At 33.4% G+C, this 18,275-nt stretch overlaps 1 protein-coding gene and 1 long non-coding RNA gene across 2 annotated transcripts in view; one reads left to right on the forward strand and one right to left on the reverse strand.

Annotated features, from left to right (window-relative positions):
* The window catches only part of LOC127732705 (uncharacterized), a 42,558-nt gene that overhangs the window by 15,124 nt on the left and 9,159 nt on the right, over positions 1-18,275 (reverse strand). The gene's annotated exons all lie outside the window — the stretch shown is intronic.
* Positions 103-12,870, forward strand: LOC127732689 (uncharacterized). Its single transcript, XM_052241864.1, has 11 exons — positions 103-283; positions 764-822; positions 1,559-1,755; positions 3,582-3,739; positions 3,947-4,119; positions 4,985-5,020; positions 7,710-7,814; positions 8,575-8,754; positions 9,285-9,395; positions 10,441-10,605; positions 11,138-12,870. The coding sequence occupies exons 1-11, from the start codon at positions 267-269 to the stop codon at positions 12,397-12,399; spliced, it is 2,463 nt and encodes an 820-aa protein (XP_052097824.1). The 5' UTR covers positions 103-266; the 3' UTR covers positions 12,400-12,870.

Genomic DNA, 18,275 nt, shown 5'->3' on the forward strand with positions numbered 1-18,275 from the left:
TAACTTAAAAGACAAAAAATGTATGTTCTGAAAACAAAATCGTATAAAAAATATGATTTATATAAATAAAATCAAATATTTGTACCCCCGGAGGTACCTCGTTGTTTATCTCAGGTAACAATTAATAATTTTGGCGGAGACAGTAGTGAAGTAAAATTTATCTAAAATGTTGTAGTCGGAAATACAATCCATTAACAGAAACGCTATGAAAAATCCACTTAAAGAGGACAAGAATTGGTAGACCATAAGTCCAACAGCAGTCCAACATGGTTCAAAACGATAGGTACGTATACGTAGGTTACTTGTTATATCATCATTGTTGATCAAGTTTCGAGCTGAATGGTTCAGCTGTGGCATTTGACAGCAATCTGGCAATGTGTATATATTCAATACATGTTCGCTATAAACAGAAACCACTTCAATTTCTTTAATTACGTATTTAATATGACATTTTTATTGTCAGATTGTTATCAGTCTATTACTGAGACAAATGATTCGAACCTGAAATACCGGAAGCCAGTATCGGTATTCCATTGCTTCTGTCCATTTCTAGTTAGACAAGATGGTGTAAATACTAGATTCAACTGTTAATTTTATTTGATTCTCTAAAGAATTCCATACTTTTTCGCTTATCTTCGTGTCATTTCAACAGTTTTATAGGTGCGGTAGCTATCAAATCCCCCCAGGTAAATACATGTAACGGGAGACAACTAATGTTTTTTACAGGTAAATGGGGCTCTAAAAAGGTACATTTAAATTTCAGGTTGATATCGTTACTTCGAAGGCTGATAATAATATTACTGACGACAATAACAGTAAATGGTAAGGACGTTTTAGTAGAACTGTGAGATAAATAAAGGAATGACTTAACTAATTCTTCAAAAAGAAGACTTGAATAGAATTTGATAATCCTCTGTTCAAGCCCAGTACCAAGCCCCTATTCCCCTATTTGTGTTAAAGTGCATCAATACCAGGAGTAGAATACCATTGGAATGATCAATGCACTTACACATCTATAACAAATGAATAAACAATAAAAACATAATCAATTTTAATTGTACATCTATGATTTTATTAAAAATTCTTCAACACCATGTCTAGAATGCTTTTTGAAATAACCAATGTAGTACATACAACCTGAGATGACTATAACTCATATACAATGAAGAACGGTTTTCGTCTACAGTCCTTGTTGTGTCATAACTATAAATATTTATTTATACATCTAGTTTTTACCATAATTATTACAAATCCTTGATATATCATATTATTTTTTGAGTCTTTGCTTTTGTCCCTTACCGTTCCACCGTGCTTGGCTGGATCGAGCCTAAGTACTCGCCCATTTCAGGAAAACACGTTTATAGGACAACAAAGAAACAATATATGAATCATGTATTATTACTATTTACATATAATACACAGTGCAATTATAGTTTAAGGAATATATACAAACAAAACAAAAAAAGAAAGCTAGAGATGTGTAGTTTGTTCCAGTATAATATAAAATAAAAAGAAATACTCATTAAAATGATTATTTGAATATATATTTTGATATTAGGATGGCGTGTTGTATTCAAAGTTTCCATGGGGAGATTGGGCAGTGGAAACTCAATGTACCAGCTATGGAATAGTTCAGATGTCGTGAATGATAATCCATCCGGATTCCACACAGCAAACCATACATATATGGCACCGTATCAACCTACGTACAAATCAAGTATTGTCAACCAGTGGACGAGTTATGACATTGAATATGTAAGATTTTAAATTAAGAAATGGATATATAATGCAGCGTTCAATTAATATCAGTCATGAGTAATAAAGGGGTTTCGTCGAACACACGACAGTAAATACCATATATTTAAAGTTTGTTTTGGCATTTCGTATTTATATACATATAAAAATAAGAAGATATGGTATGATTGCCAATGGCACAATTTTCCACCGGAGACCAAGTGACGTAGTAGTTAGCAACTATAGGCCATTGTACTGCTTTCAACATCAGCAAAACCCATACTGCATAGCAAGCTATAAAATGGTCCCAACATGACATGACAAACAACAATTCAAACGGGAAAATATGACTATATTTTCGTTATTATAGATGCAGACATTTTTTTCTTCTGAGCTCTCCTTTTTCGGCTATTGTCGTTCCTGTCGATATGTACACGAAGACCCTGCTCATGAATCTTGAATGTATTTCACGATATTTCTGGTTAAATTAACATATTTTGATATATGGAAAATGCATACACTTTAACACTAACCAAACGCATTTTTATTTTACTATGTAATATTCCTCTTTTACAACTTTAAATTAATACGTATAAGTGACCCCCCCCCCCCCAAAAAAAAAAAAAAAAAAAAAAAAACCAAACCCAAACAAACAAACAAACAAACAAAAAAACAAAAAACAAAACAAAAATAAACAAAATTCAAAAAATACAAATAAAAACATTTCAAGAAATCTGAATTTAAAGTATAATTATTTCTTTTCTCTCCACTTAACAACAATATATTTATTCTTCCCATTCAGACTCATTTTCAACAACTTCCGTCTCGCGGAAATTTTAAAGTTTTGAAAATTCACATTTTTGATATTGAAATGCAATTACCCTAGTTGCATGCGAAATGAGACATCTTACCTTAATATAACTTTTGTCTGAAATTGTAGTGGTCATTGTTTTTCGAAATAAACAGACCGTTTAAACGCGTTAAAAAGGAGATTCTTAAACACAATTTTAAATAAAAGAGAGGCGAAATATACCAAAGGGATGTTCAAACTCATAAGTCGAAAACAAACTAACAATGCCATGGCAAAACACGAAAAATTACGAAAAGACATACAACAGTACACAAAACAAAACACTACCTGGACTAGTGAATTAAAAAGACAGAAACATTTCGATATACATACTGAATATATTTGATTTTTGGATAGTGTCTTATTTTGCTTCTGTGGATCTACACTTTTGGTTTGATAGGCACATTTACTAAATTGTATTTTAATTTCTTGTGATGGGATCATGGACCATATAATCTAACATACCCAATAAAATCAGTAGTATCCACCAGCGTCGGTCTTTTTCACTCAATTTATCATGTGTATATATATACGTACGTGTTAATTTAATATCATTTATCAAATGAATTTGAAAAAATAGAAATGAAACTTTTCGTTATTGATCAATTTTGAAAAGGTATAAACCAATATGAAAGAGAGTATATATCTATTGCTGCATAGAAAATGCACCAAGTATTTTTCTTATCTTTTAAATTGGCACATGAGAGGAAATATTTTGCAGATGAAAAGCATACTAATTCTATACACGCAAAATATGTGGCAAAATCATGTCGGGGATGGATTGATGGAAATTACACATTATAATATTCTTATACCGTTTTAATACATGGATTCCATTGAATCTTACAAATATTTTCCTTTATCAACAGCTAATTACTAAAGTTGAATAAAAAAAATAGTCCGATTTGTAATATTAGACTAAATGTATATAATGCAATACATAAAAGAAGAATGTGTTCCTCTACACAGAATAAAACTTTGACTGTTTTATTTGTAGGTGAAACTGGGATTATACAGCAGTGGAAAAGAGGCTGTAGTGGTTGTTTTTAATGGAACAGAAACCAACAAAACAGCCTGGTTTAACAGTGAGCTTATATTACAATCAACATACCCTGATCTTTTCTCTTCAAGTAACTACCATTTTAGCTTAGAAGGGTAAGATTTTACTTTAATATAAGGACAAACTAACCATCATGTCATCCTAGTTAAACTGCTGGTATCTACTCTACGAAATTTCCTTTAAATATCGATTTATTTTTGTATATATACATTTTTTATTTTTGTATAGTAGATGCTTTTGATTGTATGTTGGATAGTTGTGTCATTAGTAATCCTGCTACATCTTTTTGTATATTTTTTCAGGACATACGGAACAGGACGGTTTCAAGCATTTAAGGCTGAATCATCGAACTGTGACAACGCTAACGGATGGTTCACAACAATAGACAAAGACATAACAAGTCATTGTGGAAAAAAAACGACTAATACACCATACTTCTTATACTCACCAAATCCCAACAGCATGATTTTAAAAGGTACAAAAACCGGACAAAAGTTACGATAGCAGTTGCACATTGCAAATACAAAGCTAAGAGTTAAATCTATGTTGATCTTATCAAGCCTCAAAAACGAAGTTCAAGTTATTACTTGCAAAAGTTGTCAGTCGGCATATATCAGTAGATGTTGAGACACTTGCAATCTAATTTATGGCGAACCTCCAGTCTAACTTATATGGGTTAAACCTCATCGTTGACTGTTTTATGAGTGTCCATGTCTACTGAAAAATCTTAAGTTAAAAGAGAAATTGCTAAAGGAAACATATGGGTCATAATAAGGGAGTGATTTACTTTTTAACTTAAGCTCAAGTTGTTTAAAAATACATTTTTTTCTAGCAGGATTTCAACGTAAATGATCTCCGAACACATACACACCTTTACATTTGATTGTTTTCTTTCTTTGATGGAAATGCATAGAGTTACTCAGCAATACATAGGATATAGGGTCGATTTCTGTATCAGCTCTCCGATGCCGTACTGCTGACACAGAATTGAACATAAAATGAGTAAATACTAAAGGTTTTTAAGACCTTTCAAAGTTAAAAAAAACTCACAACTGACATTGTTTTAGAAACCCCTGGTTAATGAAACCCCCATTATGTCCACTCATGCGAAACTACTGAATATATTTTAGTTTTAAGTTATGGTGTGACCCTCTCTGACAATACCTGCTTCAGTCCGTTTGGAGTTCCTGCGATTCCCTCAATCTATTTATATCTTGGATGTATATATTCAAAATTGAAATTTACAAGTTTTGAACATTGGTAAAACCATTGTTGCCTCTTATCAAATTTGTATTTTTGTTATAAATGGTATGATTTATTACTTTCCTTATATTTTCTAGATTTTGCAGTAGCTGACGCATTTGCTGTATTTGTAGGTATGTTCCTAAAAATAATGTTTGATAATGATTTTTAGCGTTTAAGCTACAATAAAATAAGTATAGTTGTAAAAAATAAGTGTTTTTTTTTCCCAAACATTTAGAATAAGGGAATAGTAAATTTAAAATCTTATTAGCAGTCACTTTAATTCAACTGTTGTGTCCCCCAAGTGTTACTACGGAATAGAAATATGATCACTTTGGTCTTCTACCGACCGGCAGTAAAAACCCTTGCCAAAGAGGGAGCGACCGGTTGGAATGGGGACATTAAGGGCATACGATACAATTTTGATCCCACGGTGATTTTTTTATGAAAGTTTGCATACAAGCTATTTTCACCTAGTCGATTCAAATATGTAATAAAAAATATACAAGCATGTACTACTTTTAGAGATAAATGGGGTCGAAATTTTAGACATTTACTGGACATTTCGGTTTCTTGGACATTTCTATCCTTTGGAAAGACATACCTAACTTTTTTGTTTCAAAAGATAAACGCAAGCGGTTTTTTGTAAACACATCTGGAATATCTTCTCTACTTAAAAAAGGGGGACGAAAGATACCAGAGGGACAGTCAAACTCATAGATCATAAACTCTACATAAGTGTGTTTTGTAACAATTTTTTGGAAATAATTTATTTTTATCACATTTTCATCTTTTTTAGTCAATATATTTATCTAATTTAAAAATTTTCATCTGCGATTTGTTCATCAAGCCAAATGTCATTTTTAAAAAGAGGGGTTCATGAACTCGTTTTCAAGTTAAATCAGTCTGAATGATAAACATAAAATGCATCTTTTCTCGATATACCACCGTTTGACGTCGCAAGTCCGGTGACTCGTGTAAAGAGAGTGCCACGTTAAGAACCCTTGCAACAGCTCTTTGAGGGGTCCGTAGGTGGCCTGTTGAACGTGGCCTGTTGTTCTGTTAAAAAGGCTGTCCGGTACTTCCTCCCGGACGGCCTCTTTTACAGAACCTATCTGTATTTATTGTTAATTCGTCCTGAACATGCATGAGATAATTGCCACTGGATGTAAAGCAAACATTAATCAATCAACTGTCTTGTAAGACATTTACTCGATCTCATTGGATTCGTACATGCAACCTGTAATGTTACTTCAGTTGGAGACCGATTGCGCATGTGCTCAGCATGTTCAGTTATTGAAGAGAATGTCAGCTAAAAAAGTGAAACTAAAAAAATGATTTCTGTGATACGACCTGCACAAATAAGTTAATCATTCTTATACAGGTAAAATGATTTATATTTTTTAGAATAGGATTTGAAGTATGATACTTTTGCACTTGCTTACCTGGCTATTTATATTCATATCGGGTTCATGTGCCCATCGGCAGTATTTGGAGGTCATGTCGATAGTAAATTAGATGGCCTCCAGTCCCAAATGTCGATATTATATTAATATAACGACATCGTGCATCGTTTATTGTTCCCTGTGGAACCTATGTAGTTTTGGCATAATATTTAGTATGTTGAAAATCAAGTTGTAGAGTTTAGGACAATTCAATTGACACTGTTTGAAAAATTTGGTATATAATGCCGCTTTGATATATTTTAAAGCGATTAGATTGTACATATAAAAATGATGATAATGGTCAAAGTTTATACCTTACCAAAAATAGGAAACGAGTTCATTTAAAGCAGATGCTGTGACAGAAATAAAAACAAAGATATTCATAATTAATGAAAATACTTGTATTTAGTTGCTTTGTACATTGTTCTGTAGATTAAAAAATACCAGGGTAAATAAAGTGCATATGCTGACATTGTACTAATTGTATCCGGCGTTTGTGGAAATTATGACATATCTTTTGTAGGTAGCACGGTAGTATTTGCATTCCAGAATTTAGGTTGCTCTTTTGTGTACCCTACTTAAGTCAATGTATCTGAACATTATGATTGGACAAAAAATACAGTCTCAACTGAACATACTTTCCCAAACTAAGGGATGAATCAGGTGTAGAAAAATATGAAATAATTTTACATACAGATGAAAATGAATTTTTGAGAATTTTTTTAAACTTTGTATTCACTGCACGATAAAAGACCTAAAAGCACTAGTGGCCTTAGGTTCTTAAAGATAGCAAAAAGAGTAAACGGTCATGATACATATTCAAATTCATTTCTGAATAGTAAAATGAAAGTACTTCAGTTATTTGTGAATGTAGAATTTTTAGCAGTGTTAGAAAGTAGTGAAAATTCTAAAAAGGCTACCATTATCCCTTATGGGCCAGGAAATACTACCGTGCCACCTGTAATTGCATCTAGCCTTTTTGTGTCAGATCACGTGATCAATTTATGTACGGATACCTTGCAATACATGGTTTAAATCATATGAAGAAAGATGCATATAATGTAAACAATATACAGACACCATCTATGGTCAGCTATGAATATCTACATACGGGTTTTCACAATATGCATGTACACTATGTACTAGCACTAAATCACAGAGAGTCTAGAAAGTTACGAACGAATCTTTATAGAGACTATCTAATATCTGAAGTTGTTAATATCTGAAATCTACATCTCTCTGTTACTGATAATCAACAAATACTGTTCTTGCGCTGTAATGCCCTTTTTTAGAAATATTATGTTCATAGTTCCGAAAAAGGCATTTAGTATTCAGTATTAAAATTGAAAGAATTAAATAAAATGGTTTATATTTTAAGATGACTGTGTAGTCAACTCTTGTCAGTTTGGAGGAACATGTACCGCACATATCAATGGATATAACTGCCAGTGTGTTGATCAAATCCATGGACAGTCGTGTCAATGTAAGTTACAAATTCATCCTTTAGCAGTCATTCAATCTCAGTTAAAAATGAACATTATCGTAGGAAAAAAAATTGAAGCAAAACTAAAAATGAGATATATTGCTTTGTTTTTGTCCATGCTTATGTTAAAAGTTGGAAGCAGATGATGGCTTTGAAAATCGTTAAATTTTATGTCTCAGATAGTGAGAGTGCCATACTCTCTGCAAGTTAAAGAAGCCTTCCAGGATTTCTCTTAGGGTTCTGTGGTTGGCCTGTCACACGAAAGCATTTCTGAACCTATCCAATATACTACTTTCAGTGACAGGATAGATATGTTGACATTCTTTCCGACCAACCTACTTTGCAGAACAGACGAATAAGACAATTAATTTAAAAACCATGATAGACTGACAAAAGTTATCAGAAAGATGTTTATTTACTGTTTAAAAATATACATCTTCATGTCATAGAACTGTTTAATATTATTTTATAATGAACAGCTCCCTATGCCAAATGCTCTCCAATTGATCTCTCAATATGTGATTCGACAATTGCAAATGTACAATATGTATAAAGGACAACAGTCAGGAATTACCCAACTATTGGGACACCACAGCAACCTCTGGACCAATTAACAACAATCATCTTAAGAAAGTAAACACACTGAGAATCATGAAGATCTGCATTGATATAAGCACAAACTATTGACTATAACAAATAAGATTTACCTTTGTGCAATAAATGTAAATTCATACATTTTAATGTTAATTTTGAATTACAGACCAGTGTCCCTGTTTATACCAAGGGAAATGTCATGAAATAAATAGCAGTCACATAAGTAGTGATGGTCGAGTCTTCATTGATGGTGAATTGATCAATAATGAGGCTATCCATTTGGATTCTGAAACAATGGTTGCATGTAAATGTCCACAAAATTACATAGGAGTCTACTGTAATACAAGTAAGTATTTATTCCTTATTGATTATAGATTTACAAAATAAGAGATCTATTTTTAAATGTAAAAAGACTAAAACTACCAGTAATGCAACACTGTGTGAATAAATATTTGGATTAAGACCGTCTTGTGTACTATGCTTTGTGAATTATAAAGGCTTTCAATATGTTTTTAAAAAATGCGTTTTTATCTAACGAATCATGACATTTAGATAAACTCATCATATATACCAGGATTAAAAGTTTGTACGACAGACGCTCGTTTCGTCTACAAAAGACTAATCAGTGACGCTCGAATAAAAAAATTTAAAAAGGCCAAATAAAGCACAAAGTTGAAGAGCATAGATGATAAAAATTTTCGAAAGGTTTTGCCTAATACAGCTTAGGTAATCTTAAGCTAGCATTAATAAGACATGAATCATCATACTTATATTTTTTTTTTATTAAAACACTGCATTAAGAATGATGTCATGATAATGTACTAATCATAAAGATTGAGATCAATGTTTTTGTTTACTTAGTAAGTTATTTTACAGCTACTTTACAATGTGCTTCATCCCCATGCTTGAATTATGGAGTCTGCGTAGAGGGACAAATGTCCTACACCTGTCAGTGTACTGAAGACTACACAGGTCAACGATGTCAAGGTAAATTGAATCTAGATAACAATAATGATAATAATGTGAACAACATTAAAACGTAAAAGAACAAAAATACCGAACTCCGAGAAAAATTCAAAACGGAAATTCCCTTATCAAATGGAAAAATCAAAAGCTCAAACACATCAAACGAATGGAAAACAACTGTCATATTCCTTACTTGGTACAGGCATTTCCTTATGTATAAATGGTGGATTAAACCATGTTTTATAGCTAGCTAAATCTCTAAACACGACTCCCACCAAAAACCAGGAGGGGGGTCTCAGGTGTTCCGGAAGGGTAAGCAGATCCTGCTCCATATGTGGCACTCATCGTCTTGCTCAACCCGATGTTGAGTCTAATTCGGTATGTCACACTCAGGAAAAGAGTTTATAATTGTGGTTACGACAATTGGAACATATCCGATGGTATCTGTGAAACAGATATTCCATAACGGTCAACCAACTGAAGATAGCGTCCGTAAAATTTTCAAAGGAATGATTTTGTGGGACTCGTCGTTTATAAGCTGATATGTTGATGACATTCAAATAAGACGGATTCGAACAACATAAGTTATAATGCAGAAGAAACATTAGGTCGATACCTTACTACATGATATGGAATTTAAGTAAATGAGCAGAAATATAACTTGAAAGATACAGGCTATATTTCATTTCAATTAATCAATCAGTCAACCAATCTTATCACTTTTCAGAGAGAACATAATAGTACTTGTTTTAAAGATGAAATAAAGATAAAAATGAAAATGAAAATGCCTATGCAAATACAAACAAGGAGCCCACTTTAAAATACCCCCCTCCAAAACCAACAATAAAAAATTTAGAAAGAAAAGTAATTCAGGTAATCACATTCTACTCACCCCTTTTAATCATATAGCTCCGTAGTATACGGAAGTATTTTGTATTACAAATGTATTTGATGAGTATTCAATCTCTTTTTACTCTTCTTAGACAATTACATGTGATATTTTAATGTTCACTACTCTGTAAATAATTGATAATGTTGAATAATGATTGTGTTTATGATTTTGTAGTTGCTAGACCTCTTCCCCCAGAAAAAGGTTTAAATATAGGTGCTAAAGTTGCGATTGGTCTTTGTATCCCACTGGTTGTAATAATTGGACTTGTGATAGCATATATAATTTACCTGTTCAAGAACCCAGGAGCGTATGGACATGAAGCAACTGTAAAGCAATATAGTAAGTCTTATACCTAAAATGTGTTGAAAAATAATATATGTAGAATGCTAAGAAATATACCATATTGTGTATGTTATTATAATTTGATACTTATCTGTTATTTTTACTTTATACAATGTCATTTTGATAAATACAGAATTAAATCGAATTAAGAACCATAACAGATTATTTTGTCAGTTAAATGGTAACATTATATGTTTACTGTACATGTGATGCTGATTATCTACTAACATTATATGTTTACTGTACACGTGATGTTGGTTATCTACTAACATTATATGTTTACTGTACACGTGATGCTGGTTATCTACTAACATTATATGTTTACTGTACACGTGATGCTGGTTATCTACTAACATTATATGTTTACTGTACACGTGATGCTGGTTATCTACTAGACTAAACTTCAAATAAGCTTTTACAATTATACAATTTAAGGAAGCAGAAACGAAATAGGAGAAAAACTATAAAAACACTAAAGGCAACATCAACATAGAGATGATATAAATTACTTTTATTTTTTTTTCTGCAGCTATTGCTCGAGAATTTGTCAGAAGAAGTATAAGACGTATGTCTGGAAGACGAGGTAAGAGTTCGGATGAAACGAAAGACACTGTAGCATTTTCACAAAAGGACACTGACGCTAGTGTTGGACAAGTTAATTTAGCTTTTGACGATGCTGGAAAAACTGGTTTTGATAGACAGAATTCAGAATACTACAATTTATCTGCAGGTGATAACGCTGTTGTGTCTGGACAGACTACTAAATATTCTGTTAATACTTCTCAATACGCACATCCTGACCAAAGAAAAACTTATAACTCTCCTGATAAAAGTTCACCTAGTGGCAATAAGAGTGACGCATTTTATAAGGAATATCGTCCTGCTCACTTACATGGCGGTGACGATGATCGCTACACACATCCTGGGCACAGATACGATGAATATAATAGCAAGGACAAAGAAATTTCACAGAATCCTGTACCACAGCCACGAAAACAAAGACAGACAGGTCGTCGTGGGCGCCACAATAATGATGAAACCGATGATCAACAAAGTCCATTGCCATCTTCGAATTATGAACCAGATACAAATAAAACGCAAAATGTTCCAAGGACCTATCAGCCTACAGATAGAGGTGGTTATGATGGTCAAAGCATGTCCATTGCACCTAGATATGACAATTCAACTAATAATACTGGTGAATTACAGTCTCCGAGATTTGAACCATCCCGTCCAAATGACAAATACAATTCACAAACACCCAAACGTCAACAGCAATACTCAGAGAACGAAGTACAGCTTTCTTCACGATATCTGCCACCAGCCCAAGACAGGTCTACAAATGATTCAATGCCGTACGCAAGAAATAACACAAGAAAGGTGATCGATGATACAAGACTTTCTCCAGGTTATCGACTGGATCAAAACATTCCGGAAAGATCATTTAATGATACCACACATTCTCCAAGTTATCAACATCCATCATACAACGACCAAAGACGTTCCCCAAATTATAGACATGGGGAAAGGCCTTCTGTTGAACCCAGTCAACCCCCTGCCTATAGACAGACATATGACCGACCGAATGATGATCCACGAATCTCACCAGGTTATGGTAACCCTGAGTCGAGACATAATCAAGGCTATAATAATCAAATCTCTCCAAGGAATAATTATGACAGTAATGATTCATATAACCAGCGTCGTGAACAAGCAGGGTTTCGTCCAATTCAAAGAGACGAAGGGATTGTTTTTACTTCATCAGAACCTATGGATGATGTAACTGTATAATCAAAACGATATTGTAATTCTTATTCACCTGGGAATTAGTTTCGTACATCTTAGTAAATGATGGTTTCCAGTAGAGTATGTTCAGCCATATAGTCTAATTTGAAATACATTCCAGACTTATGATACATATGTATATTTCAGATAATCATGAACAATTGCACTCGGAGTATTTTAAATAAGAACAAAAAATATAGATACAGAATATAAACGGACAAAATGGAAAACTTTCAGTAACGATGTAATAAATTTGATAGTTGGTACATTACTTACCTAGATGCAGTATGTATTGTCTATATTTATTAATGTTTCATCAAGTTTCAATATATACACGTAGTAAGCATTTTACATATCATCTATATCTATATAAACTTGATGGTATATAACTAATTGATATATTTTTTTTGTTATTTGTATTTTTACATTGTATTTGTGCTATGCAAAAAATATCAGAATACATATATTTTATACATATATACTAGTAATATTTCGTCATTTGGTCTCTGGTGGAGTGTTGTCTCATTAGCAATTATACAACATCTTCTTATTTTTAGGTTAACATTAGCGTTTTTGTATTGGATTTTGCCACACATTCTTGATAATTGACATTGCATATACGAGATACTAATATCTCTGATTGCATGAACTCCAAATGAGGCAGCCCATTATTATCAACTAAGGTTAGCTTAGCCTGATTGAAGGTAGAGACAAACATTTAACACCTTATATTTTTTTCTAAAAGCAGAACGTGTAGATTATTACACAGTTCTGGTGCTTGGTGGGATGCTGGTACAGAAAATACAACAGAGAGTAGGGATTAAAAAGGGAAATTTTTGTGCGTCCTTTGAAAACTGGTTTAAATAGCACATACCTTGTATTTAGCTTTTATGTCTATTGTATAAGAATATTTGCATTCCAGAATATAGGACACATGTAATATGCAACGTAATTGGTACCTTACCTTTTAACAGTTAACTTGGGTTGATACCACAAATGGACCATTTAGTCATCTTGCGTATGATATAAACGTCTGAAATCAGGGCTCACGTGTGTCTTAAATAATGCTTTTGCCGATTCAGGAGTACGTTTTGGATTTATAGTCCAACAGTATCGAAAACGACCAAATGGTATAATATACACTCCGCCATAAGTTAAGCACCACCCATAATTTTAATAATCGGAAATTTTTATATACAAAAATTAAATATTTTTGAATAAGAGCTAGTCAGTCGTATTGACATTGGTTGAATAAATTGTAAATCTTGTGCAATATACAAAAATATAATATACGGGTGTTTATGCTTTATGCTTTGTAAAGGGAACTTTAAATGTAACGTTAAAAACAACAAGTTGAAATCGCAATAAAAAGTTTTAATTTGTTTATCATTTTCACCAATTTCAAATTATGATATAATTTTCAACTTTCAGCCGGAAAAAAAATCAAGCATACATTTGCTGTGAATTGAGGTTTATAATGTCAATATCGTGTATAGCTTCCGCGTTTCCAGTAGAGATTCAATACACGTCTACTCATTCCTTGCACCAGTCGTCGTAGCTTATACTCTGAAAATCTTTGCCATCCCTGTACCAAAGCGACCCTCAATTCTGGTATTGATGCACATTTTGGTTGTCTTTGGTTAAGTTTACGGCCGATAGAGTCCCATACATGTTCAATGGGGTTCATATCAGGTGACATGGCCGGCCAAGGTAAAGTGTCAATTGATTCCGACGTCAGGTATGCGTTGACAATTGTCATCTTGAAAGACTGGTCTATCAGCTAACGCGTGATTATCAAAATGATACTATGGTGTTCAAGATTTCATCCCGGTATCTTTGTCCATTCAGGGTACCGTCGATAACACGCATATTAAGCTTATAGTAGTGGGAAAAACAACCCTATACTGTTACATCGCCGCCACCGAAAGCTGTTGTACCAAGAATGTTACTGTCTCGATTTGCGGTTTCTTTCCCTCCAAACACGTGTTCTGCAGTCGACGGGCTTTAGCAAGAAACGACTTTCATCGGACCAGTGAATAGTTCTCCATCTACGTTAAGTCCTCGACGATGGTTACTAGCCCACTGTAATCTTGCTCTGTGGTATCTTCAAAGTTAATTCTTGGCGCTTTATTGGCGTCCGAGCCCGTAGATGGAAACAATGCTACCTGCGTCTCACAGTCCTCACACTTACTCTAATCCCAATAGGCCAAGGTCTACGAAGCTGATCAGCCTGCTCTTGGACGGTCTTCAGCTGACGCAGTCTATCGGTATCTCTTCATGAGCCTGATAATCACAGCGTGGTTAACACCAAAATAGACTTCTATTCTACGGCAACACGGACCTGTATTTGCCAAACCTACAACTTACTAGCGTTCCGCAATGCTCAGTTTTCGTCTTGCCATCCTATTGTTTACTGTTTTAATAAATTGTATTTAAAAAAAAAACATTATTAAAAAAAAAATATATCGAAATAAAATTGGGTGGTGCTTAACTTATGGCGGAATGTATATAAATTTTTGATGTTGTATTACGCGTTTCTAAAATAGTCTACTACAGGCAATTGCCAAAAACATCAGGGCTGAATAGAAGTAAAATCGTATAGTGTATAAAAAATGCTTCCCCATAGAATCCAGTTACTGATTATAGTTTATAGTCTTTTACTTTTATAAAGACCTAATGCAGTATAATAACTATTCTGAAAGACTGGTAGGCGACTGTAAGCAAAGCAATTAACAATACATATTTGTGAATGATTTATCTGTTAATGAAACATACTTGAACAAACGTGGCCAATTTCACCCTAGCAACACTTATTCATTGACAAATCGAAGACTTTGATTCTTGATTGAATGAAAAAGTTGATGTAAGAGCATTACATCTAGTCCTGCCTTTTAGCTCAGTGATTGTAATGGACATTCTCAACTCTGCTCTATGGCGTGGAAGGAGTTGTGGTCATCGTCTTTGTACATTACTGGCAATTCATTAAGTTTTTTTTATGACCTATCATTTATACATAAGCAGCTGTATAGTATGCATCACACTCGCACGAAACTATAATCACTGCTCCTTTTTATACTGAATGCTTTATGCAACCAATGTTTGGAAACTGTTTATAATCTCTATTATAAAATATGTAATGTGCGCGTCAAACGTTGATTCTTAAAAACTTCTGCCAAGGCACATAAACTGTTTTTCCCTTTCCGAATACAAATACAAAAGTATTAAACACTTTACGTTTCCGTTCTTTATTTCTTCCTAATTGTAAAAATACAGTCGTATTGAAAGAATTAGTCTTTGTTCAACAACATAGAATTTTCACTTTAGATTCATATATGACCCCGTATGTCTTGCTTAAGGAGGCACAAATCAAGTCATTCTTTTAAAAAACACGTTTGATTCTTACAATAGGTAATCCGAAAGGGACGTCATTAATATCTTAGATTTTTTTTATTTCAAGTGTTTGTTATATTGCCGGGCGTGTTTGTTTTACAATTGGCAAATGGTATTCATTTTTTTCTTCTAACAAGCTATCGTTTTCTTATAACTTTGCGGTCCACTATGATAAATGATGTCCGTTCAGTGAATAATTTAAAGTTGGATGAATATGATTCGTATTGCATTTGAAATTTAAGATGCATCAGATATAGTTAGATCTGTTTCATATCTTCAAATCGAAAACTTTCCATTTTAATGTATCAACATTCCAGTAGCAGCTGCATATTGAGTCTAATTTGATACGATTTTCCAGAGTTAGTGGTTTCTATCTGGATTTCCTTGATAGAGGGATGCTACTTACAAGGAAACTATGTATTAATATTTCTTCGTGGTTAATCTGGACTAGGTTGACCGTTATGGAAATTCCGAGTCACAGATTGCATGTACCAAGTGTATGTTCCAATTGTCGCCACAATCCCGACTCCCTTTCCTCCTATATTTCTAATTATCTTCGATTTTTGACTCGCTTTGACGGAGTCAAAAAGCGAGACATAGGTATGCTGTTTCCGGCGTCGGCGTCAATAATGTATTAGTTTGTGATTAGGTCTAGTTTACGGTGAACCACTAGTGGTAGGTCAATGATATTTGGTATATGCAGTTGTATTAGCATTGGCACATATCATTTTCATGGAGATAATTTGGTCCCGCCCCCTCAGTCATAGTCTATTGACTTTGAAACTTTTGCTTAGTTTACATGTATTAGTTTGTGATTAGGTCAGTTTAAGGGGAACCATTAGTGGTAGTTCAATGATAATTGGTATGCAGTTATATAAGCATTAGCACATCTCATTACCATGGAGAATATTTGGTCCCTACCCCTCAGTCTTGGTCTATTGACTTTGGAACTTTTGCTTAGTTTACATGTATTAGTTTGTGATCAGATCAGTTTAAGATGAACCACTAATGTTAAGTCAATGATATTTGGTATGCAAATGAACAGCCATATGCAAATCTCATTTCCATGGAGATTATATAGCCCCACCCCCTCATCATGGTTCATTGACTTTGAAATTTTTACATAGTTTACAAGTTAATGTTTGTGTTTAGGTATGTTTAAAGGGAACGACTTATGATAAGTCAATGGTATTTGGTGTGCAGTTGTATTAGCATTGGCACATCTAATTTCCATGGAGATTGTTTAGCCCTGTACTTTCAGTCATGGTTTATTGACTTTTAATATTTGCATAACTTACATGTTAAAGTATTGCTATTTTGATTTCAACATTTGCTTTATCAAAATAAGAAAAAGGCGAGACATATCCCTGTGTTAACAGTTTATTTTAAATGGGCTATACGACAGGTTCCACTGATGAGCAGGACATGTTTTACAGTTCGAGAGAATGTTAGTTTTACGATAACTTTTCGCTCATTTTTTAGTTTTCTGTGATATGCTGTTCGTACTGGGTTTTTTTTTTGTCTATTGCCTTTTTCTTTTGGCCATGATGTTATATGTCCTTCTTTGACTTATTGGTTTTTTCTGTCTTTTTGTGAAATTTTCGAAAATATGCCCTTATAGTCAAATTAACGCTCAACCCTATGTGTGCGCATTTACATGCAATATGTGTTCAATGGGAATAAGAAACCCTTACATAAAAAAAAAATGTTTGACTATTGGATGAATTGACTTGGTCAATATACTGCAAAAAATATCAGAATACATATATTTTATACATATATACTAGTAATATTACGTCATTTGGTCTCTGGTGGAGTGTTGTCTCATTGGCAATTATACAACATCTTCTTATTTTTAGGTTAACATTAGCGTTTTTGTATTGGATTTTGCCACACATTCTTGATAATTGACATTGCATATACGAGATACTAATATCTCTGATTGCATGAACTCCAAATGAGGCAGCCCATTATTATCAACTAATGTTAGCTTAGCCTGATTGAAGGTAGAGACAAACATTTAACACCTTATATTTTTTTCTAAAAGCAGAACGTGTAGATTATTACACAGTTCTGGTGCTTGGTGGGATGCTGGTACAGAAAATACAACAGAGAGTAGGGATTAAAAAGGGAAATTTTTGTGCGTCCTTTGAAAACTGGTTTAAATAGCACATACCTTGTATTTAGCTTTTATGTCTATTGTATAAGAATATTTGCATTCCAGAATATAGGACACATGTAATATGCAACGTAATTGGTACCTTACCTTTTAACAGTTAACTTGGGTTGATACCACAAATGGACCATTTAGTCATCTTGCGTATGATATAAACGTCTGAAATCAGGGCTCACGTGTGTCTTAAATAATGCTTTTGCCGATTCAGGAGTACGTTTTGGATTTATAGTCCAACAGTATCGAAACCGACCAAATGGTAATAATATACACTCCGCCATAAGTTAACCACCACCCATAATTTTAATAATCGGAAATT

Source organism: Mytilus californianus, unplaced genomic scaffold (assembly GCF_021869535.1).
Source record: "Mytilus californianus isolate M0D057914Y unplaced genomic scaffold, xbMytCali1.0.p SCAF_26, whole genome shotgun sequence".
NCBI classification, from domain to species: Eukaryota; Metazoa; Mollusca; class Bivalvia; order Mytilida; family Mytilidae; genus Mytilus; species Mytilus californianus.